General features: G+C 41.2%; 1 protein-coding gene and 1 long non-coding RNA gene across 3 annotated transcripts in view; both read left to right on the top strand.

Annotated features, from left to right (window-relative positions):
- LOC111977708 (carboxypeptidase N catalytic chain-like) overlaps positions 1-24,920 on the top strand; it is a 174,487-nt gene that overhangs the window by 63,824 nt on the left and 85,743 nt on the right. The window contains 3 exon segments of the mRNA XM_024007258.2: positions 22,225-22,282; positions 22,285-22,347; positions 22,350-22,378. Of these exon segments, the coding sequence (XP_023863026.1) occupies positions 22,225-22,282; positions 22,285-22,347; positions 22,350-22,378 (150 nt within the window).
- Positions 5,586-14,477, top strand: LOC139029139 (uncharacterized). 2 transcript variants are annotated; one of them, XR_011481424.1, is made up of 4 exons: positions 5,586-9,565; positions 10,245-10,484; positions 10,668-12,138; positions 12,261-14,477. It is a non-coding gene; the product is annotated as an uncharacterized lncRNA (long non-coding RNA). The 2 variants fall into 2 exon arrangements; XR_011481423.1 differs by lacking the exon at positions 5,586-9,565 and having other exon boundaries at positions 9,603-10,484.

The following is a 24,920-nucleotide window of genomic DNA, read 5'->3' as shown; positions in this document are numbered from 1 at the left end:
TGTTAGCCATGTTCCACGTCTGTATGTGCTTCTGGGCCTAGAGTTGTAGGTCTAACCATTTCAACAATGTACGTCAGCTCCATATTTCAGGTCTAATGTAAATTCGTCAGGAGTGGGTTTCATACACTCCTGACAAGGGCGGTCCATGACGCCGACGTAATTCGTATGCTCACGTGGATGTGGCCAAGATGGTTTACTTCATATGAAAACCATTTGTTCATTGAAATATAACACTCATATTATACACTCTTTTCACAAATAGTTTAATGTTTTAAACTTCTAGCGGAACCCCTCGACAACATCCGCTGTGAAATGGCAGAGCGCGAAATTCAAAATATTTTTTTGAAATATTTAACTTTCATACATTCACAGTGCAATACACCAAATTAAAGCTTAACTGCTTGTTAATCTAGCCATCGTGTCCGGATTCAAAGGCTTTACAGCGAAAGCACACCCATATGATTATGCGTAGGTCAGCACCCTAGTAACACAAAACATACAGCCATTTTCCAGCCAAAGAGGAGTCACAAAGAGCAGAATAGAGATAAAATGATCACTAACCTTGATGATCTTCATCAGATGGCACTCATAGAACTTCATGTTACACCATAATGTATGTTTTGTTCGATACCTGTTCATATTTTATATCCAAAAAATCATAGTTTACATTGCCGCGCGCTATAGTTGCGAGTATGTTGTGCCTCGCCAAACACTCCGATCGCCCAATATTCGACCGGCGCCACCCTCCCATCTATACAGACCCGCAATACCTCACCACCTACCTACAACACGATTTGACTAAAGTACAAGCCGTTATGCCATAAGTATTAGACCGAATCAAACTTCTCCTTACAATTGCACGCCTGGTCCGCCAGTTCAAACAAAGCTTACCACTGTATATTGGATAGGCAAAGACTTGAAAACCTACTAACCTCAGATTTCCCACTTCCTGGTTGGATTTTTCTCAGGTTTTCGCCTSCCATATGAGTTCTGTTATACTCACAGACATCATTCAAACAGTTTTAGAAACRTCAGKMTGTTTTCTATCTAAATCTACTAATAATATGCATATATTAGCTTCTGGGCCTGAGTAGCAGGCAGTTTACTCTGGGCACGCTTTCCATCCGAACGTGAAAATACTGCCCTCTATCCCAAACAGGTTAATCACATACATTTCACWATATTTAGACGTAAACCTGACAGCTGGGAAATGTACACTTTAAGAGATACAATTATGTGCGTTTCCTGTCCTACATGAGATCACCAAATGAAACACACTCGTTATGACTGTCCCTTAAGTGTCCACGGACCACTCCCACATTCTCAAAAATAMAAATATTGTTTAATTATTCCAACTTTTGATGTCCAAGTGTCTCTCTGTGTTCCACAGTTTACGTTCCATTCTCAAACACTACAGAGCATAGTGGCAGCGTATTTTATGACCGACCATAAAACAGCCGACTTCCCGTTCTCCCCCTCTARGAGAGAGAGCATGCTGTAGCGCGGACCCAGTGTAACCTGATCCTTCAGATCATCACAGAGTTATGACACCTCCAGCAGTCTCTAATAATGGTAACATTGTAGGACCATAAACTCCTGTTAACTTCTCTGGGATAGGGGGGACGGTAGCGCCAAAATCCCGAAAAAAATGTAGCGCGCCAAATTCAAATATATTACTATAAAAATCAATCTTTCATGAAATCACACATGAAAGACACCAAATTAAAGCTACACATGTTGTGAATCCAGCCAACATGTCTTATTTCAAAAAGGATTTACGGGGAAATCACACCAAACAATTATGTTTGCRCAGTACATAGCCACAGAAAAACACAGCCATTTTCCCAGCAAAAGATAGTAGTCACAAAAAGCAGAAATAGAGATAAAACTAATCACTAACTTGTTATGGATGCTTCATCAGATGACACTCACAGGACATATTGTGATAAGTTGCGTCTCGGTGAGAGGTGTAGGAGTCAGGCGGCAGAAGCAGGGATACTGAGAAAGCGTGTTTAATATAATAATTATATATTCATAGTCCACCAATACAAAATTGGCACAGATCCCTCTATATAAAGGTCCCACAGTTCACAAGGAGATCAGTTAAAACAAAAACGAAACTCGTGCCAAATACACGGAGGAACAAACTCAGTTCCGAAAATAAAACTACACGCCCCACTTGGGTCCATGGTGTTGGAGTGGTGGAGCTGGGGAAGGAACTGACAGAGCCCGATCTGGACGGTCCGCGGGTCGCCAGCAAGTTGTCCAACGAAGGACATGTCGATCAACTGGGTCAAGGAGAGGGTGGTGTCTCTACAGGCCAGCTCCCTACGGACGTCCTACGCAAACTACACGCTTAGTGATCGATCAAGGCCCTGTCGTTCCATCCCGTCGCCAGCGGCCAAAGGTCCGGAACTCAAGAGCAAAGCCTGAGCACTCCTCTTCTCCTGCCTCAGATGACCAGCCGTTCACCCGCGCTCGACCTCAGGTGGGTGATCGAACACGGCCCGAAAGCGGCGGTGTTGAACTCTGGGTAGTGGTCCCTCGCCGAAGTCAGGATCGTTCTTCATACCGCGTTGGCCCACTCCAGGGCTTTACCTGAGAGGCAGGAGACGAGGCGTTCACGCTCGCACCTCCCAAAGGAGCGGACGAACGTCGCCAGGATATAGTCATCTGGAGTAAGAAACCTTGGCACCCTGCCGCCTTCCATCGTTACTCCCTCGGGAGGACGAGTCGAATCCCACTGTGCTCGGCAATGAAGGAGAGGGTGTGGTACTGATTGGGGTGTGCTGAGACAGGTGTGGGGTAAGGGCACCTCTCTCCCATATCTCACCTACGTCCATCACCTGATCCATGGCGGTCCCCAGCCGGTTAACAACTTGCCGTGTGGTGTTTAACTCGCTCCTCCACGGACCCTGGAAGTGTCTGCCTTGCTGATCCATATTTGTGGTGCGGGATTCTGTGATAAGGTGGTCTCGGTGAGTAGGTTAGGAGTCAGGCGAGGAGAGCAGGGATACTGAAAAGCGTGTTAATATATAATTATAATTCATAGATCCACCAATACAAAATTTGGCAAGATCCCTCTATATAAAGGTCCCACAGTTCACAGACAGATCAGTAAAACAAAACCGAAACTCGTGCAAATCACGGAGGACAAACTCAGTTCCGAAAATAAACTACACGTGCGTAATAACGAGAACAAAGAATATCAACCATAAACGAGCGCAACAACCCCACAAGCTTAATCCCGCAAGAAAATTGGCAGGTAACAGGTGCCTTATATACACACAGAAATAAACGCAATTGAAACCAGGTGTGAAAATGAAACACAGACAAAAAAAACAGAAAGGAAAAAGGGATCGGTGGCGGCTAAGTAAAACCGGCGACGCCGAGCGCCGAGCGCCGCCGCAACTGGAGAGGGGTTATCTTCGTAGAAGTCGTGACATCATGTTACACAATACATTTATGTTTTGTTCGATAATGTGCATATTTATATCCACAAATCTCGGTTTACATTGGCGCCATGTTCAGAAATGCCTCCAAAATATCCGGATTTTTACGGTTTTTGCCTGCCATATAGAGTTATGTTATACTCATAGACATCAAACATTTTTAGAAAACTTCAGAGTGTTTTCTATCCAATAGTAATAATAATATGCATATATTAGCATCTGGAACAGAGTAGGAGGCAGTTCACTATGGGCACGCAAATCATKCAAAAGTGAAAATGCTGCCCCCTATATCAAAGAAGTTAAACAGTCTGCTACATTATCTTGTAACACTGGTCACTACATTAGACTAACTCTGACAATAACAAAGGGGTTGAAATCTGCATCATCCCATATTACAGTACACTCCATTAGGCCACATCAACTTCCATTAGCCCGCTGTGTGTGTGTGTGCGTTGCACCTGGAACTGAGGCCAGTCAGTAGGTATGCCCGGTCTGTGGGTGTTCTTCCACCAACACAGTTTGTCCTGTTCATTGATGGCCATGGGAGTGTTGTGGAGCTTATTATACACAGCCTTCACACTGAGAGAGAGAAGTYGAGGGGTAAAAGGGGGCGAGAGGAAGATAAAAAAAAGGGCATACCACCTTGCGTCCCACTGATGGCTTGCCTCTGAAACTAAACAGGGTTGGTCCTGGTTGGTCCCTGGATGAGAGACCAGATGTTGCTGGAAGTGGTGTTGGAGGGCCAATAGGTGTCACTCTTTCCTCTGGTCTAAAAAAATATCCCAGGGCAGTGACTGGGGACATTGCCATATGTATTTATTATGGATCCCCATTAGCTGCTGCCAAGGCAGCAACTACTCTTCCTGGGGTCCAGCAAAATTAAGGCAGTTTATACCATTTTAAAACATTATATTCACAGATATCACAACACACTGTGTGTCCTCAAGCCCCTACTCCACCACTACCACATATCTACAGTACTAAATACATGTGTATAATGAGTATATGCATGTGTTTTTGCCTATGTTTGTGTTGCTTCAAAGTCCCTGGTGTTCCATAAGGTGCTTCTTTTAAATCRAATMTTACTGCTTGCATCAGTWACTTGATGTGGAAAAGAGTTCCATGTAGTCATGGCTCTKTGTAGTACTGTGTGACTCCCATAGTCTGTTCTGGACTTGGGGACTGTGAYAAGACCTGTTGTGGCATGTCTTGTGGGGTATGCATGGGTGTCAGAGCTGTGTGCCAATAGTTTAGACAGACAGCTCAGTGCATTCAACATGTCAATACCTCTCATAAATACAAGCAGTGATGAAGCCTATCTCTCCTCCACTTTGAGCCAGGAGAGATTGAAATGCATATTATTAATATTAGCTCTCTGTATACATCCAAGGGCCAGCCGTGCTGCCCTGTTCTGAGCCAATTGTAAGAGTCTTTTTAACAGTAGTCCAGGTGTGACAAAACTAGGGCCTGTAGGACTTGCCTTGTTGATAGTATTGTTAAGAAGGCAGAGCATCGCTTTATTATGGACAGACTTCTCCCCYTCTTAGCTGCTACTGTATCAATATGTTTTGACCATGACAGTTTACAATCTAGGGTTACTCCAAGCAGTTTAGTCATCTCAATTTGCTCAATTTCCACGTTATTTATTACAAGATTTAGTTGAGGTTTAGGATTTAGTGAATGTTTTGTCCCAAATKCAATGCTTTTAGTTTTAGAAATATTTAGGGCTAACTTATTCGTTGCCACTCTGAAACTAACTGCAGCTCTTTGTTAAGTGTTGCAGTCATTTCAATCGCTGTTGTAGCTGACATGTATAGTGTTGAGTCATCCACATACATAGACACTTTGGCTTTACTCAAAGTCAGTGGCATGTCGTTAGTAAAATTTACAAAATAATGACTGTAGCTTCCATCCAGGCCTGAGGGCACACACTTTCTAGTAGGCTTAAATTAATATGTGGCAAATAGGAGTGGCAAAACCATCTACTATTTTCCTCAGTAATTTTCCATCCAAATTGTCAGACCCCGGTGGCTTGTCATTGTTGCCAGAGAACAATAATTTTCTCACCTCTTCCACACTGACTTTACAGTATTCAAAAGTACAATTCTTGTCTTTCATAATTTGGTCTGATATACTTGGATGTCTGGTGTCAGTGTTTGTTGCTGGCATGTCATTCCTAAATGTGCTTATCTTGCCAATGAAAAAGTCATTAAAGTAGTTGGCAATGTCAGTGGGCTTTGTGATGAATGAGCCATCTAATTCAATGAATGATGAAGCCGAGTTGTCTTTTTCCCCAAAAATTTCATTTAATGTGCCCCAAAGCTTTTTACTATTGTTCTTTATTTATTTGATCTTTGTTTCATAGTACAGTTTCTTTTTATTTAGTTTAGTCACATGATTTCTTAATTTGCAGTACGTTTGCCAATCAGTTGGGCTGCCAGACTGGGGGACTGTGTATTTGCCATACTTTTTGCCTCATCCCTCTCAACAATACAATTTTTCAATTCCTCATCAATCCACGGGGATTTTACAGTTTTTACAGTCATTTTCTTAATGGGTGCATGCTTATTAGTAACTGGAATAAGCAATGTTATAAATGTGTCAAGTGCAGTGTCTGTTTGCTCCTCATTATACACCACAGACCAACAGATATTATTTACATCAATAACATAGGAGTCACTACAAAACMTATTGTATGACCTCTTATACATTAAATTAGGCCTAGCCTGTGGAACTTTGGTTTTCCTAAATGTGGCTACTATATTGTGATCACTACATCCGATGGATCTGGATACTGCTTTCAAGTCAATTTCTGCAGCATTAGTAAATATGTGATCAATACATGTTGATGTGCTGTTTGTAACTACCCTGGTAGGTTGACTGATAACCTGAACCTGGTTGCAGGCACTGGTTACAGTTTGAAGCTTTTTCTTAAGGGGGCAGCTAGATGAAAGCCAGTCAATATTTAAATCACCCAGAAAATATATGTCTCTGTTGATATCACATACATTATCAAGCATTTCACACATGTTATCCAGATACTGTTGCACTTGGTGYTCTATAGCAGCTTCCCACCAGAACCTTGTATTGCTACCACTGTATCATCAAAGGTATTATCTAAGTGAGTTTCAGAGATAGTCAGAATATGAATGTCATCTGTTACTAGAAAATTATTGATTTCATGAACCTTGTTTCTTAAGCTATATTGTTAAAATTAACGTGGGCTATTTTGAGCACTTTTCTTCTGGGATGCTTTCTTGCTTTTCTTGCTTTACTGGGAAGATGATCAGCAGTAGATGTGCTCATGTTCTTTGTGTTAGTACAGGGTGAGCTGCACACAGTGGACTTCCTCCTAGTGCACACCAGCTTAGTGCTAACAGTATAAATCTGGTTCACAGGCATAATGATTACTGCATAAAATAGCAGTAGGATCAGTAGAAGCATTCAGGGAAGTTAAAGGGACATAAAGTAGGTTACTTATATTGTGTCGACCGACTCCCCTGGTGTAATGTAAATCTTCTGAAGCATTATGACAACTCTGCGTCATAATGGTAGGGATTAGCTGAGCTGGGCTTGGCTCATTGATAATTCATTGTCTCAACGCAGCCACTGAACTACTGAACCACACAACTACTCACCACAACTAAAGACAGCAATTACCGACCACACTCACACAACTAATTACCACAACTACTAAGCAAAACCACTGACCACGTAATACTGACCACACAACTACTAAAATACCTACTAACCACAACTAGTGACCACAATTCCTGAACATAACTACCAACGACAACCACACAACTACTGAAACACAACTACTGACCAAAACCACAACTACTAACCACACAACAACTGACCGTACCTACTGACCACAACAACTGACTAAAACAACTGACAATATTTCCTGACAACCACTACTATTGAATAATACAACTATTGACCACATCACACAAATATTGACCACAACCACATACTACTGACCTCAACCACTCAACTACTGACAACACTACTACTGTCCACAACCACACAACTATTGACCTCAACCACACAACCACTGACCAAAACCACTGACCACTATTACTTACCACAACCATGTACTATTGACCACAACCACAGTACAACTGACAACAACTATTTACCACAACCACACAACTACTGACCACCCATAATCACCACAGCTACTAAATACATCGCACCTACTGACCAGATTTACTGGCGACAACTCCTGACCACAACTACTAACCACAACCACACAACTACTGAAAACATCTAATGACCACAATTACTGACCACAACCACACAACTACTGACCACAACTACTGACCACAATCACACAACTACTGACCACAACCACACAACTACTGAAAACACAACTACTGACCACAACCATATAACTACTAACCACACAACAACTGACCATACCTACTGACCACAACAACTGACTAAAACGACTGACAACATTTCCTGACAACAACTACTAACCAAAACCACACAACTACTGGCCACAACCACACAACTACTGACAACAACTAATGACCACAATTACTGTCCAAAACCACTGACCACATTTACTGACAACAACAATGCACTTCTGACTACAACCACCCAACTACTGACCACATCTACTGACCATAACTACTAACCACAATCACACAACTACTGACCATAACTACTGACCACAATTTCTGACCACAACCACACAACTACTGACCACAAATACTGACCACAACTCCTGGCCACAACTACTAACCACATCCACACAACTACTGACKACAACCATATAACTAACTACTGACAAAATCCAAACAACTACTGACCACAACCATAGAACTATTGACCAAATCCACAGTACTACTTACCACAACCACACAATGACTGACCACACAACTACTGCCCACAACCACACAATTACACAACTACTGACCAGAAATACTGACCACAACTCCTGACCACAACTACTAACCAGAACCACACAACTACTGACCACAACTTYCAACCATATATACTGACCACGTCCACACAACTACTGACCATAACTACTGACCACAACTAATCACCATAACCACATATCTGCTGACAACGACAACTGACCACAATCACACAACTACTGATCACAACAAATAATCACAATCACTGACCACAACTACTGACCACAACCACACAGCTACTGACCACAACTACTGACTGTACCTACTGACCACAACTACTGACCACAACCACACAACTATTGACCACAACTAATAACCACAATTACTGACCACAACCACACAACTAATGACCACAACCACATACCTGACAATAACCACACAACTACTAACTACAACTAATGACCACAACTACTGACCAAAATCACACAACTACTGATCACAACAACACGACACCTGACCACAACAGCACAACTAATGACCACAACTATTAATTTAAACCACTGACCACAATTTGACTCGTTTCAGAAATCTAGTCTATGTCGCAAGTCATGACTTCATAGGAGAGGCGTTTGAATTCTTTTTATAAAAGAAATAAATCCAAATGCGTTTTTGGGCAGAAATACCTTCTTGAACATTTGAACTTTCATGTGCCTTAATAACAAACGTGTATGCCATCTGTAAATACAAATAAAGTTGTTAAATTACAAGCCTAAAAAAAGGCAGTAACCTTCCTACTAGCCATGATTGACTGAGATATGAATGGGCTGGACATGCCGAGAGATGAGTTTCGGATTGGTCTGCCGTGTAGCATCTTCTGTCTATAAAATAAACTGCTCGTTATGAATAGATAATCCTTTCTACTGCAGTTATTTCTAAAGATATAACGTTAACCATGGAGAACTGCAAATGTGTTGCTACTGCTCTTAATAACATTGCTGCCCTGAATTTATCAGCCGCTATCGACAAGAGTCAGTGGGAAAAAGTTGTGATGGACTACTATCAGGAGGACGATCGTACCATGCTGGCTCTCTCTGATTCTGAAAATGAATCAGAAGATGTGAACCACAGTGACTTGACACAACGTGCCAAGCAAGCTGTTCAAACAAAACGGAAACGACACAGGACGTCTTATTTAATGAAAGGGGTTGCAGTCTGCTGTGAAGCGTTCATCCATGTATATGGGTAAGAGTCTAGCTACAGTTTCAGATATTYTACGTTTCTAATTTTGTCAGAAAGTTGTTTTCATTGCAAGTTAAAGCTTACTGTTAGCTAGTTAGCTGATGTTATGTGACTGGCTCACTAGCTAACATTACCTGTATGATCTGTGGAATAATGCTATCTCAGAAATATATTTCCATTGCTAGTTATAGCCTAATGTTAGCTAGCTAACTAGCTAACATTGAACTTAATTGGTTAACTGTAGCTAGCTATGACAATCTGTTTGTATTTCATTGTTTAGCTAGCTAACTAGCTAGCTCAATGTCTACACAAAATACCCCAAGTTAAAGTGTACTGTTAGCTAGCTGATGTAAAATGGCTGGCTCACTAGCTAGCATACGTGTACGATCTGTGGAGTAATATTATCTCAGAAAGCCATTTGCATTGCTAGTTATAGCCTAATGTTAGCTAGCTAACTAGCTAACACTGAACCTAGCTATGACAATCTGTTTGTATTGGTAGTACTCTATGGATTTGGATTATGGTTCATTGTTTAGCTAGCTAGCTACAAGTCTAAACAAAAGACTCCACTTCGCCAGATGATTACATGACCTATCAAGTTAGCCAGGTGTGTCTGATGGTGATTACGGCTATCTATTGTATAATAATGCAAAAATATTTGTATCTGGAATTTGTCTTTCAGCATCAGTAGAACACGCCTGACTCTCCTCCACCAGTCATAAAAGGAGAATGGTCTAATGCCTCCCATCAAAAAGAGAGCTGGCCCAAGCAAGCACTTGTTCAGAGTGAGCGGTCTGTCGACCAGAAGATGGTTGCTGACTGCAAGACCACCTGTCAAGACCTGCAGTTGTCTCTGGGGGCACTACTGAACCAGCAAGCAAAGACATCAGGAATGCTTTACAGCTTTGATTTTGCTCAACAAGTAAGCAATATGTCCTATTTTATACTGATTAAGGACATAGATGATAGATACACACACACACACAAAATATAAAATATACATATGTGGGAAGCAGGCAAATGCTTTTCGAGCTGTGTAAAGACAGACTGACAGGGGTGTGACAGTTCATTTTAATTTATCTTAATGTTATTTTGTTGTTTGCAGGTGCACTATTCTTCTGACTCTATGCAGCCAGGTCCCATCTACTTGTTTGGTGTCTGCTGTGAAGGAAAACCACAACAAGTCAACTACTTGATTGATGAAGGCATGTCATCCAGCACGGACAATGCACAGGCAGTCATCAACTACATGCACCATTTCTTCACCGACTATGGTTAACGTCTACATCACTAGAGGAACAGAGGAGGAGTAGGATAAGGGTACGGCTAAAGGCTATAAGAACTGGTCGTCTAGTGCGTTGGGAACAGAGAATAAAAGGGACAGATTTCTGGGCGTGGTAGAATAGATTCACGGCATAATGTACAGACAAGGGTATGGTAGGATGTGAGTACAGTGGGGGTAAACCTAGGCATTGAGTGACAATGAGAGAGCTTGCATCTCTGGAGACACCAGCTAAGCCAGGTGAGGTCTCCCCATGTGTGGGGTGTGTGACAAAATAGCTATCTAAGGCATGTTGAGCTGGACTAGGGGCTCTACAGTGAAATAAACTGTAACTAACCGAAACAGCAGAAGACAAGGCATATTGACATTAGAGAGAGGCATGTGTAGCCGAGTGATCGTAGGGTCCAATGAGCAGCAATAGGTGAGTCCGGGAGCCATTCGGTAGTCGCTACTATGCTAGGCGAGCGGGAGGCACTGCGTTCAGAAAGCTAGCGGGCCGGGGCTAGCAGATGGGTCTTCGGTGACAATGCAATGGAAAAGCCTGTTGAAACCACATCGGACGATTATGTCAGCAGACCAGTCGTGATTGATTGGCGGGGCTCCGTGTCGGCAATAAATTGTCCAGGCCAATTGGCAAAAGAGGTATTGTAGCCCACAAATTAGTGGGTATACCTCTTCGGCTATCCAGGAGATGGGTCTAGCTCAAGGCTAGCTCAAGGATAACTGGTGCTTGCTTTGGGACAGAGGCATTAGCCAGCAGTATCCACTTGATTGCAGCTAGCTAGCTGCGATGTTCAGGTGTACTGGCCCAGAGCTTGCGGCAGGAATCCAGTGATGTGGTGGAGAAAAGCAGTCCGATATCGCGCTGTGCAGACTGGCAGGTATTGACTGAGCTAAAGCTGGCCGGTGACCGAGCTAAAGGTTTAGACCGCTAGCCGTGGCTTACAGTGACTACAAGCTAGTAGCTAGTTAGCTGGCTAGCTTCTGATGGAGGTTCCAGTTATATAACGTATAAAAATAGCAGATCCGTACCACATTGGGTGGGGCGTGTTGCAGGAAAGTATATTTAGATTGTAGGTGGAAAGTAAGATTAAAATATATACAAAACAAACGATGAGATCAACTATTTACATGGAACAAGACGGGACAAGACAATCACACGTCCGACTGCTGCACCATCTTGGATTCGAAAAAAAAAGGATGGTACGGTGCTGGTGGAAAGCTATGGCTGGCAACAACACCTGACTCCGTACTTCAGGCCGCTGCCACAGTGCAAGCAGTACCAGCACTTCAGGTGAATATAATTTTCATTGCATTGTATGAGGTTATTCTTCTTATCTAAACTTAGGAGGTGAATTGATGTTGTGCAAGGATGTCATGTCTTCTAAATTATTTGTGTTATTTACTGTTTTACAGCTTCAATGTTCTGGAGCCTGGTGTTACTGTCGCCAAGGAGTCTTTGGACTCAGTCGTGACCAGGTTCCAGCTGCTGCGCAACGCTGACATCCTCCCTCCCATTGATCATCTGCCTGTACATGCACCACCTGAACTGGACAGAGCTATACAAACGTATGTTTATGAGAAGATCAGGGAGTTTTGCGACAAAGAGGCTTCGGACATCACATGCRCTGCACCAAAGTCAAGGGCAGGACCGAAACAGGCTCTCCGAATATAGATTCCCMTTTTCATGCGTGGCTTGGACGGACCAGTCATCAGAACTATCTGCAGTGCCTCTATTCAAATGACTCTCTCCTAACGCACACACGCCATACGTTGCTGCTACTACTTTTTTTTATCCTGCTGCTCAGCCACTTTACCCCTGATTGTATGCATATAACTACCTCATCTATCACTGATGTTGTTATTGATATTGTTCTTTTACATACTGTATATTATTTGATTTATATTGTCACTATCTATTTCTGATATTGCTACTATGCAAGTAACCATTTGGCTGTGTCAGGGTTTGTGTGCAGAGATGTAGCGGAGTCAAGCGCAGGACACAGGTGTTGAGCAAAACAATGGCGTTTACTCAAAATACAAGCAAAAATTCCTCATAGYGAATATAACAAACACACATGCACCAACAACAACCACTAACGAAACAAACAATCACGGACAGAACAGAAATGTATGCCAGAGGGTTAAATAGGGAACATGATAGGGGAATTGAAACCAGGTGTGTGTAATACAGACTAAACAAAACGAAACTGAAAAATGGATCGGTGGTGACTAGAAAGCCGGTGACGTCGACCGCCGAACACCACCCGAACAAGGAGAAGGGCCGACTTCGGCGGAAGTCGTTATAGGCTGTACCGTTTACACCTTCTGTAGAGACCCATCCACTTGGCAAGATGTGGCTGGGGGTTATAGCATTTCTTTCACATGACTCATTAATTTAGACAAGAGTGTCTGGGTAAGTGTCATCTAATATTTATAAAATATTTTTATCTGGACACTTTCAGTTGAACTGGAATTTTTCCTTATTGTATGCTACTACTTTTACCACTTTTAGTCTTAATCTTTACTACACTACTCACTGTTTAGCACATTARCTCACAGGTGAATCCTTAAAGAGATGGGTGGGGCTGGCTTAAGAGGGTGTGAACAATGCTGAATGGGTGTAGACAAAGGAGAGCTCTCCACCAGGTACCAAAGCCTTCAAAGGCCATTTTCTCAAAAGTCAGTTTACAAGTTTATCAACTTTCAAAGCAGAATTACTTTCCCATTACTCCTCAAGAATGCAGTGTATGATATACAATTTTGTAGCTCTTAGTCTCTACTTTTATCCAATGTAAAAAACAAAATTACAAATTTTGCTACATAAGACCGATTTGAGCCAGTTGGTCACATATTATTGACCTAAAAGGTTAGCCATGTTAGCCCAGTCGCTAGCTTATCCAGGGTCAGTGATTCATAGAGCAACGATGTACTGTCTATCTATTGGAACAACTGCAATAATTTAGCAAGCAACATTGGTAAAATGAATGAAATAAAATAAAATAAACTTAATAAAATGTTTCCTGTAATGCTCATCTCCTGCAGCCTAATTGTCGTCACCTTATTTTGATACAGTACCTAAAAGGGTTAGATTTGCACTTAACAGTTTTATATGTCAGCACGTAAAAGACAAAATCTGGTTCATGGTTTGCCTGAAATACATTGTCTATTGGTATCATTGTAAATTGAGAAAATATGGCTCAAAATGTAAACAATGTTTGAGTTTAGCTATTCTCTGCTTCAGATGACATGTGAATTAGCCACATGGTGGTGCTATAATAAGCGATTGAAATGTGAAAATTGCAAAGCTCATGCCCCTCACCACATGTGAGCTAGAGTCCTAGAAATTGGTACATAGGTCCCTCTAATAATGAAGATGTGAAAAAACAGTTGTTATCCATCAATAATGATAAGCCACCAGTTATAGACAACATAGATGGGAACCTATTGAGAATGGTAGCGGACTGTATTGCCACCCCTATTTGCCATGTCTTTAACCAAGGCCTAAAAGAGTGTTTGTGTCCATAGGTGTGTTAGGAAGCTATAGTAATTCTGCTACCTAAAAATAGTTAAGCACTCTTTCCTGGCTCTAACAGCTGCCCAATCAATTTGCTGCATGTTCTTAGTAAAATGATGGAGAGAATTGTGTTTGAAGAAATACAATGCTATTTTTTAAAGAACAATCAACTTGTACCTCACTGACTCAGATGACTGATGATTGACTAAAATGCATTTGGATAATAAGATGATAGTAGGTGCTGTATTGTTAGATTTCAGTACAGCCTTTGATGTTATTGATCATGTGTTATTGAAAAATTCACTTGTTATGGCTTTTCACCTCGAACTGGATGTGAAGGACATAATGTTGCTCCCAGACAAGGCCCAAATCCCTGTCATTCACATGAAGAAAATAAGGAAATACAGAGGGTGGAGATCAGGTTGCCTTGTGAGAATTCGTCACCGAATTCGTCACCGTAACCCACCTCTACCATCCATTCCATTAGCCAACGTGCAATCACTGGAGAATAAACTGTATGAGCTCCGTTCGAGACTATCTTACCAACGGGACATTTAAAAACTGTGTTTCACAGAGTCGTGGCTGAACGACGACAAGGATAATTCACAGTTGGCTGGGTTTCCGTGCATCGGCAGGATATAACAGCTACGTCTGGTAAGATGAGTGGTGGGGGTGTGTGTCTATTTGTCAATAACAGCTGGTGCACGATGTCTAATATCAAGAATGTCTTGAGGTATTGCTCTTCTGATGTAGAGTACCTCATGTTAAGCTCTAGACCACACTATCTACCAAGAGAGTTTTCTTCTATATTTTTGGCAGCCATCTATTTACCACCAGAAATCGACGCTGGCACTAAGACTGCACTCAACAAGCTGTATAAGGCCATAAGGAAACATGAAAATGCTCATCCAGAGGCGTGGCCTAGTGGCCTACACACCAAGAAAGCTGTGAAGAGGGCTAGACAACACCTTTTCCCCCTCAGGAGGCTGAAAAGATTTGGCATGGGTCCCTAGATCCTCATAAAGTTCTACCGCTGCACCATCGAGAGCATCCTGACCGGTTGCATCACCGCCTGGTATGGCAACTGCTCGGCATCCGACTGTAAGTCTCTACAGAGGGTAGTGCGTACAGCCCAGTACATCACTGGGGCCAAGCTTCCTGCCATCCAGGACATATACTAGGCGGCCCAATTTTTTTTCAAAGACTTCAGTCACCCAAGTCATAGACTGTTCCCTCTGCTACCACACAGCAAGCGGTACCGGAGTGCCAAGTCTAGGTCCAAAAGGCTCCATAACAACTTCTACCCCCAAGCCATAAAACTGCTGAGCAATTAATCAAATGGCCACCCGGACTATTTGCATTGACCCCCCTTTGATTTTACACTGCTTCTACTCTCAGCACTGCTGCCAGACCCTGAGCTCACCTGCATGAATTGTTTGTTTGTTTATAGTTATATTGTTCAATTTTGTTTAGTTTTGTCACACTTGTTTAAATCTAAGTGCGTCGCAAGTTTAAAAGTGTATTGTTCGTGGCATGTGTGACGACCTTAATCCTAACCGCTGTAATATGCGGAAAACTTTACAATCACTACCCGAGGTTGTATGGATTCAGTGAGTAAATCAACCACCATCACCTACTCCCGTAAGTTTCTGCTCTCTTTCCAAAGATAAAGCTCACACTGTCCAAAACAGCATTGCCTTGCCTAATGGTTGTTCTACAAAGTCAAAAAGGGGAACTAAGAAGACGCGAGGCTCAATAGGTGGCATCAGGAACAGATTACAGAGGCGGGGATGCCATCACCCGCTCCCATTGATCACCCTGTCAAATGTGCGGTCATTAAATAACAAACTGGATGAGTTAGCGGCAAGGGCTAAATTTGAAGAGGACTTTATGAGAAGTAATTTAATCTGCTTTACAGAAACGTGGCTCAAGCAGGTTAATATTGATGTGAACATTGATGGATACGCTGTCATTAGAGCAGATTGAGACAAAACAACGTCACATAAATCAATAGGCGGGGCGCTATGCACATTTTTAGACAATACTTGGGCCACGCAGTGTAATGTGATTGAACAAGTGTGCACCGGAGACTATGAGATTCTCGTTGTATCATTCAGGCTATTCTATCTACCACGCATGTTTGGACAAATTACCATTATTCTGGTCTATGTGCCTGGACCTATCAATAAGGAAGCTGCTGACAGGATTACAGACTGTTTCAGTACTGCACTTTCACGATCAACTGACCAGCCAGTATTTGTGCTAAGGGATTTTAATATGCTCTCCCTCTCCGCGCACCTCCCCACTCTGCAACAGTACGTCACCTGTCCAACTCGCTCAACTCGCATCCTGTTATGGAAACGTAGAGGATGCATACAAGGCAGTGTGCAGAGCACCCATCGGGAAAACAGACCATTACCTTATCAATCTCCTACCGAGATACAGGCAGCAGGTGAAACGTGAAAAACCTGTAGAGAAATCCATTCAGGRATGGACAGAGGACAGCAGGGAGGAGCTCAAGGATTGCCTTGACATCACAGACTGGGAGGTGTTCTTTGACTCAGGGATCCCCACGAGTTGACAGACAGCATTACCTCATATATCCAGTTCTGTGAGGATACTYACATTAACACGAAAACTGTCAGAGTATTTCCCAACAACAAGCCCTGGGTGTCTAAGGACTTGAAAATGTGCCTCAATGAAAGGATGTTTGCATTCCTGAAAGGAGATACTGATGCTGTAAAAGAGAAAGAAAATGAATTCAGGTCAAAAATATGGAAAGCAAAAAAGGACTTCAAGGATAAAGTGGAGCAGAGGTTCTGTACTGGCTATCTAAGACAAGCATGGGAAGGACTTAATACAATGATGGGAAGAGAAAGGACAAGAGAGAAGAATAATATGTCAGACTGTTCATCCTTTGTAAACGACCTAAAATGTTTTTATGGAAGATTTGATACCGCGATTTTAAAGACAAATGTAAACAAATATGTGAGAGTATCGCCATATCCTCTCCTGTCCAGATAACAGAGAATGAGGTGGCCTCATGCTTGTTAAATATTAAGCCACACAAAGCACCGGGCCCAGACAGACTACGGGGCAAAGTACTGAAGGTCTGCACTGACCAGCTCAAGGGAGTACTCACACGACTGTTTCAACTCCTGACCCTGACCACCTGCACAGTGCCAAAATCCTGGAAGGTGTCGATCGTTGTACCGGTGCCTAAGAAGTCAGAGGCTAAATCACCAAATGACTTTCTACCTGTGGCCCTCACGCCTCTTTTGGCCAAATGCATCGAAAGGGTTGTTAGTAAGCACCTTGCCCTTTCCATAGCAGATCAACTGGACCTGTTACAGTTTGCCTATAAGGCCCAGAGGGGGAGTGAGGATGCTACCCTGACCTTGGTGAACATGGTCCACCACCCAAAGGACATCCAGCCAACTTGACAACTGTGGGAAGCATTGGAGTCATCATGGGCCAGCATCCCTGTGGAATGCTTTTGTCGTGTCTTTGACTATGCCAGATTAATTGCTATGACATGCTATTCTATAAAATAATTTCTCCGTAATTAATATGACCTGATTGAACTAATCATGTAAATATTAATTAACTAGAGAGGGACACCACGAAAGAATATTTATAGAGCTGTTATCTTCCGAATAAACTCTTAAAGATTTAGTAATATTTTACATCCATAGCAGTCACATTAATCGTCAGTTTATTCAGTCTCATCTGAAAGTTGTAAATCCTTGATTATCTGCAAGAATCCTGGCTAACAAGTTGAATCAGCAATACAAAATTGGGTTTAATTATTTATTTACTAAATACCTAACTAATCACACAGAATCACACATATACAATTAAATCATAACTTGATTACAAAGTGCCGTCATACAGAAAAACATCCCTAGCGGGCGGAATAGATATGACAGCTTGTTACACAAAGAAAAGGGGCGGGATTTTAGTGAAAGAGCGGGAGACTGGAACAGAGGCGAAGCTGTGCTATTGTAAATACAGTATCTTATGCATTCTAAATTACCGCCCATTTGAAGAAGGAAAATGCAATAAATATTTACTCTGAGCTGCGCTTCAGTAGGTTGGTGGTAGATGGACCGTGTCGCCAACCCGAGTCCTCTGTCCTTTGAAGAATGTCTCTGGTGCCTTACTGAATACGTTGGAGTAACGTTGTGTGTAGTAGACGGGATACTCGGACTGTCCTTCCTAACCTGCGTTTGTAGCAGCTGTTGCTAACTCAACGGCTAGGAGATATCACTTCTGTAGTGAATACGAGTTCAAAGTTCATACCATTCACAATCAAAGTCCATGCTGCTGTTGGCTTAGTTCTGTAGTTATTATCTGAACCATTCTGACACCGGATCGTCATCCTAGCGTCCCGGAACAGGAAGTTKTATTTTTGTCAATGGCTTTTATAGTGGAGGGAGAGGYYTGTGTCTGAAAAGTTTATAACCCATGTCTCTTCACAGGMGCGGGCCCCTAGTTGAGCAGAAGCCCAKATTTATGAAAATCCAAATCTCTCATTTGGAAGCTAAAATTACATTTAATCTCTTCACAAATAATTTCATATTCAAACATTTGAATTAAACAACAATTCCATGTGAATCCGATACCTCTGACGTTTAGACTTTCCACAGTAGAGTTTATGTCATTCTATCATTGATGAGAATGTGTCAGAGGGCAACCGAACTGTCATAATATACCTTAAGTACCACCGCATATGTTCAGTTGGTCGGATTACCAGAATATAGTTCATTCCCCCCCACTTTCTGATGTCCCCAGAATCTCTATGTTAACCAAGGGGTTTTCTTATGTCACATCAGTAGGGAAGAGAAAAAGGGGGAAAGAGGTATTTATGACTGTCATAAACCTACCCCCACTGCCAACGTCATGACACTTTCGATACCTTGTAGACTCCATGCTCCAACGAATTGAGGCTATTCTGAGGGCAAAAGGGGGTGCAACTCAATATTAGGAAAGGTGTTACTAATGTTTTGTAGACTCTGTGTGTAACTCTTATTTACATTTTAATTTAATGTAATATCTTATGTTGTTCTTGTCTATTACTGTTCTGTACTTTGTCATGTATTTGTACGTTTTATATGGACCCCAGGAAGAGTAGTTGCTGCATGCTGCATTTTCTCCATTTAAACTGGTCTTGGTCTGGACATGGTCTCTATACACTGGTCCTTGGTCTGGGTCCTTTACTGCTCTGTAATGTACTGTACAGAACTATACTGTACTGTGCTGTACTGAACTACACTCTACTGTACTGAACTATACTGTAATGAACTGTACTGTACTGAACTATACAGTACTGAACTATACTGTACTGAACTGTACATTATTGTACTGTACCTTACTGTACTGAATTATAGTTTACTGAACTGAACTATATTGTACTGAACTGTACTGTACAGAGCTATACTTTACTCAAGTATACTTGAGGGGCGGCAGGTAGCCTAGTGGTTAGAGCATTGGGCCAGTAACCGAAAGATTGCTAAATCGAATCCCTGAGCTGACAAGGTAAGAATCTGTAATTTTGCCACTGAYCAAGGCAGTTAACCCACTGTTCCTAGACTATCATTGTAAATAAGATTTTGTCTTAACTGACTTGCCTAGTTAAATAAAGGATAAATAAAAAAAATACAATTATAATTACTACACTGGATCTTATTTTTACCCATTTAAACTGGTCTTGGTCTGGTCATGGTCTCGATCCACTTGTCCTTGGTCTGGGTCTGAGAAAATCTAGTCTTGGTCTAGATCTAAAGGGGTACGGTCTTGACTTCATCTCTGGTACTCACACCAATATTATACTTTTCAATCCATGTGGGTAGTGGACCTGTGCACACTTCAGGAAACACTGTAGAGTATTGAGATGCATGGCCAGCAGGGGGCTCTATTCCCTCCAAGAGTGACTTGAATTGTCAGGCCCAAACTCACTCAACTTCATTGGCTCACAGCGGCCATGACGTTTAAGATATCAACTTCTTTTAAAATACATTTCAATATCTTGGTCTATAGATGCTGTACATCAAGTTTGGGAGAAATTGGTTTAGTAGTGTCTGAGGAGATGTTGTTTAAAAATGTAGAAGAATTTATACTATTTTCAAAATGGATAATCCATCACGGTGACGTCATTGGTCCAAGAGGCAAATTTGTTCCTTTCGGTAAACATATGTACCAAATTCCAAGACTCTAGGTTGAACGAGGAGTCGGCTGACCTTTTGAATTTAAAGTCTGTTTATAGCGCCACCATTTGACCAAGTAGTATTTGTGCATCAATTTACATAATCCCATAAATACAATACGGTTTCAACAGCTTCACTGCTGAACCCCTAATAGTGTACGCCAACAAATACAATAGGGTTTCACCAGCTTTTCTGGTGTGTATGGCCTAAAATGTGTATGCTCTAAATGTTGACTTAGTGCTTAGGCACCTAAAAAAAGAGCACTACACCACTGACCATAGTACTGGTAATTATTGATTGTTTGAAATTATTCAAAGTAAAACCATAAAGTACCCATTGTTTAARTCACTAGGGTACGTGGGACGTGTCCCACCTGGCCAACATCCAGTGAAAATGCAGAGCGCCAAATTCAAAACCAGAAATACTCATTATAAAAATTCATAAAACATACAAGTGTTATACATCGGTTTAAAGATTAACTTCTTGTTAATCCAACCACGGTCAGATTTCAAAAAGGCTTTACGGCGAAAGCATACCATGCGATTATCTGAGAACAGCGCCCAGCAGACAAATCATTACAAACAGTTACCAGCCAAGTAGAGGAGTTACACAAGTCAGAAATAGCGATAAAATTAATCACTTACCTTTGATGATCTTCATATGGTTGCACTCACAAGACTAATCTAGAAGAAAAAGAAACGCACACCTATGTGATGCTGGATTGTACCCTGATGAAGACAGCTTGCCTGTCGAAACGTTGGTAAGGATTGTACCCTGATGAAGACAGCTTGCCTGTCGAAACGTTGGTAAATTAAATATTTTTTCATCTGAGCTCCTTTATTTTTAAATGCACTCACAAGACTCCCATTTACTCAATAGATGTTTGTTTTGTTCGATGAAGTCCCTGTTTATATCCAGAAACATCCGTTTTGMTCTCGCGTTTTGTTCAGTAATCCACAGGCTCAAACGCAGTCACAACAGGCAGACGTAAAATCTAAATAGTATCTGTAAAGTTTGTAGAAACATGTCAAACGATGTTTATAATCAATCCTCAGGTTGTTTTTAGCCTAAATAATCGATTGTTTTTAGCCTAAATAATCAATAATATTTCAACCGGACAATAACGTCGTCAATATAAAAGGTAAACAAGAAAGGCTCTGTCGTGCGCATGAAAAACCTCTGGGACACTGTAGGGTCCACTCATTCAGAGTGGTCTTACTCTCTCATTTTTCAGAATACAAGCCTGAAACAATTTCTAAATACTGTGACATCTAGTGGAGGCCATAGGAAGTGCAATTTGAGTCCTAAGTCAATGGATACTGTAATGGCATTCAATAGAAAACTACAAACATAAAACAATCCCACTTCCTGGATGGATTTTTGTCAGGTTTTCGCCTGCCAAATCAGTTCTGTTATACTCACAGACATTATTTTAACAGTTTTGGAAACTTTAGAGTGTTTTCTATCCAAATCTATATGCATATCCTAGCTTCTGGGCCTGAGTAGCAGGCAGTTTACTTGGGAACGCTTTCATCCGGAGGTGAAAATAGTGCCCCCTACCCGTGAAGGTAATCACTCTTACCAGGGGAACATCAGTTGAATAGGACTTTAAGATATAGTGTAACCTCATAGGAATTTTCTTCTGTTTGTCCATCAGGGTCCTGAGTTCAATGGCTACCTAGTTGGGCGAGGCAACTCCAGGGAGGTGGACCTGAACGGAATTTTCCAGACCTGAACGCTCTCATGTACTACTACGAGAAGACTAATGATCGGAACCATCACTGCCCCTGCCTGATAACTGGGAGCATCAGGTATGTACCAGACAGCCCTGCAGATCAACCACAAGACCGAGTAGCGGAAGAATACATGGGGTTAAGACCAGGGAATGGAACTCAACTTTTTTTTTCAACAGTTTCTTTCTGAACAGAACCACTATTTTTTTACTTCTTTTCACTGTTCCGACTATCAAAATAAAAATTATGAACCGGTTTGAACCCCAACAAAGTCCCGGTTTATATAAAACTCAGCAAAAAAGAAACGTCCTCTCACTGTCAACTGCGTTTATTTTCAGCAAACTGAACATGTGTAAATATTTGTATGAATGTAACAAGATTCAACAACTGAGACATAAACTGAATGTTTATGGGGGGGGGGTAAAAATCAAAAGTAACAGTCAATATCTGGTGTGGCCACCGGCTGCATTAGGTACTGCAGTGCATCTCCTCCTCATGGACTGCACCATAGACCATGACGGACCCTCCACCTCCAAATTGATCCCGCTCCAGAGTACAGGCCTTGGTGTAACGCTCATTCATTTGACGATAAACGCACCTAAACACTTTACAATGAAGATCTGTGAAGTTACATGGATTTTTACGAATTATCTTTGAACGACAGGGTCCTGAAAAAAGGACGTTTCTTTTTTTGATGAGTTTAGTTCCTTTTTTAACCTGCGACATCAATAGTTTTTACATTTAACTCAGATAGAGCAGGCACTGTGACTGTTGTGTGTGTTGTTATTAGGAAAGTTGTTAGATGTTGCTTGTTGTGGTAAATTCCTGTTTATTACTACAGTGTGTAGTGTGAGGTGAATTGTCAATTTCCACATATTAGAAAACATTTATATTATCACACAATCAAACCAATGATGCTATTAACACTACAATTGCCTGGTCTTTCATGTTGCTGGGCTACACCTTTAGCATACAGATGCATCAGATGCATATCAACCCATAAGATGCGCAAACATGAAAACCAACGCTTGATAAATAGTGCATAAACAAATTTAAAGCATGAATTGCATGAATAAATATTTGTGGAAATATATACATCTAAAAATAGAACAACAATAGTTATTTGTTTAGATAGAGTCAAGGATATGTTTTGTTTAATTCTACAAAGTCCAAGTGAAAAATGTGGTCCGAAAGCCAATTTTCGACACTTCCAGCCAAAGACCCATCAACAATCTAACAGTCTAATAAATATATTTAATATATGCTATCTGAAGAATAATACATTTGTTGTGTTCATAAAGGTCTTAGGTAACATTAAAATACTAAAAAACAATTATTTCTAAGAGCATAATAACATTTACATTACTTTATTTTAGGCTACAAGTAAAAACAAAAGTCTATCACAAAGAAGTCCATTATAATTTTGTTTTGGCAGGTCTAAAGAAAAATTGTGAAAATAAGAAAATATATTTAAAAGAAAACAGAATAGCATATTTTAAGCTTATCTTGTTACTAGTCTTTGCTTAGTAGCCAGAGTAATGTGCCGAGCGAGTAGTCATGTGCTGAATGCATGGACAGCGCAGATATTCTTGTGAACATTTGGAAATAAAGCTGTACCTCTTGAATTTTGAGAGTTATTTGACAAAGGTAGAAACTGAAGAATATGACCTTTCTGATACTATATAGACATCAAAATGTTTTACCTGCATAAAGTGATGCTCCTTTCCCTGCATCTGTCAAATACAGGGTGCGCCCATCTCTTCATGTATGATTTGACAACTGATAATATTGTCACAAATCAACTTTTGTCAATTTAATCTTCTCTATAGGCTGTCTTATTATGTGTGAAATTATTTTCGGTATAGTTTAGGAGTAGTTTCGTTGGGTCGGCTGCGCAGGCTGACTGGCATTGTTTGTTTCCCTTTCGCTCATCAACTTGGATAGAGTCAAGGATATGTTTTGCATTATTCTAAAGGCCTACTGCAACACGTATCATGTGTTAGTTTCCCTTACAATAAATGTGATTAGTAATAGAATTATAGTAAATAAAACACTCCCGTAACAGTTTACTTTTGCAAAGTAAAACGTAAAAGAGGAATGGTATCAACCCGCAAGGCGCACGGTCAAATTATTAACATGAGCGCCAACGCCGATAAATAGGCATAACACAAACTCATTACACTATTGTTATTCTAAATTAAAATCAATTTCTTCACCCTCTTTATCATTAACCTCTACAGTGACCCCTCCTTTCAAATGGTATCAAGAATATGCATATCCTTGCTTCAGGTCCTGAGCTACAAGCAGTTAGATTTTATGTAATTTTAGGCAAAAAAATTAAAAAAGGGTCCGATCCTTAAGAGGTTTTTAACAAAGTAAAATCTAAAAGTGAATCATAAAAACCTGTAAAACATGAGCGCCAACACTGATAAATAACCATAACACAAACTCATCATTACAGTATTTTCTTTCTAAATGAAATCAACCTCTTCACCCTTCTTATTGTTGGTCCTAATCTGAATTCAATTGTGAAATAAAATACACAACTATCGCCCATATATCCTTTTGCCATTCATTCAGTCTCATCCTTGCCCACCCTTACCCACCCAAGCCAAGCTTG

The sequence above is a fragment of the Salvelinus sp. IW2-2015 genome, linkage group LG18, assembly GCF_002910315.2.
Source record: "Salvelinus sp. IW2-2015 linkage group LG18, ASM291031v2, whole genome shotgun sequence".
NCBI lineage: Eukaryota > Metazoa > Chordata > Actinopteri > Salmoniformes > Salmonidae > Salvelinus > Salvelinus sp. IW2-2015.
Note: the sequence above shows the minus strand (reverse complement) of the source record. Positions and strands in the feature narration are given on the sequence as shown.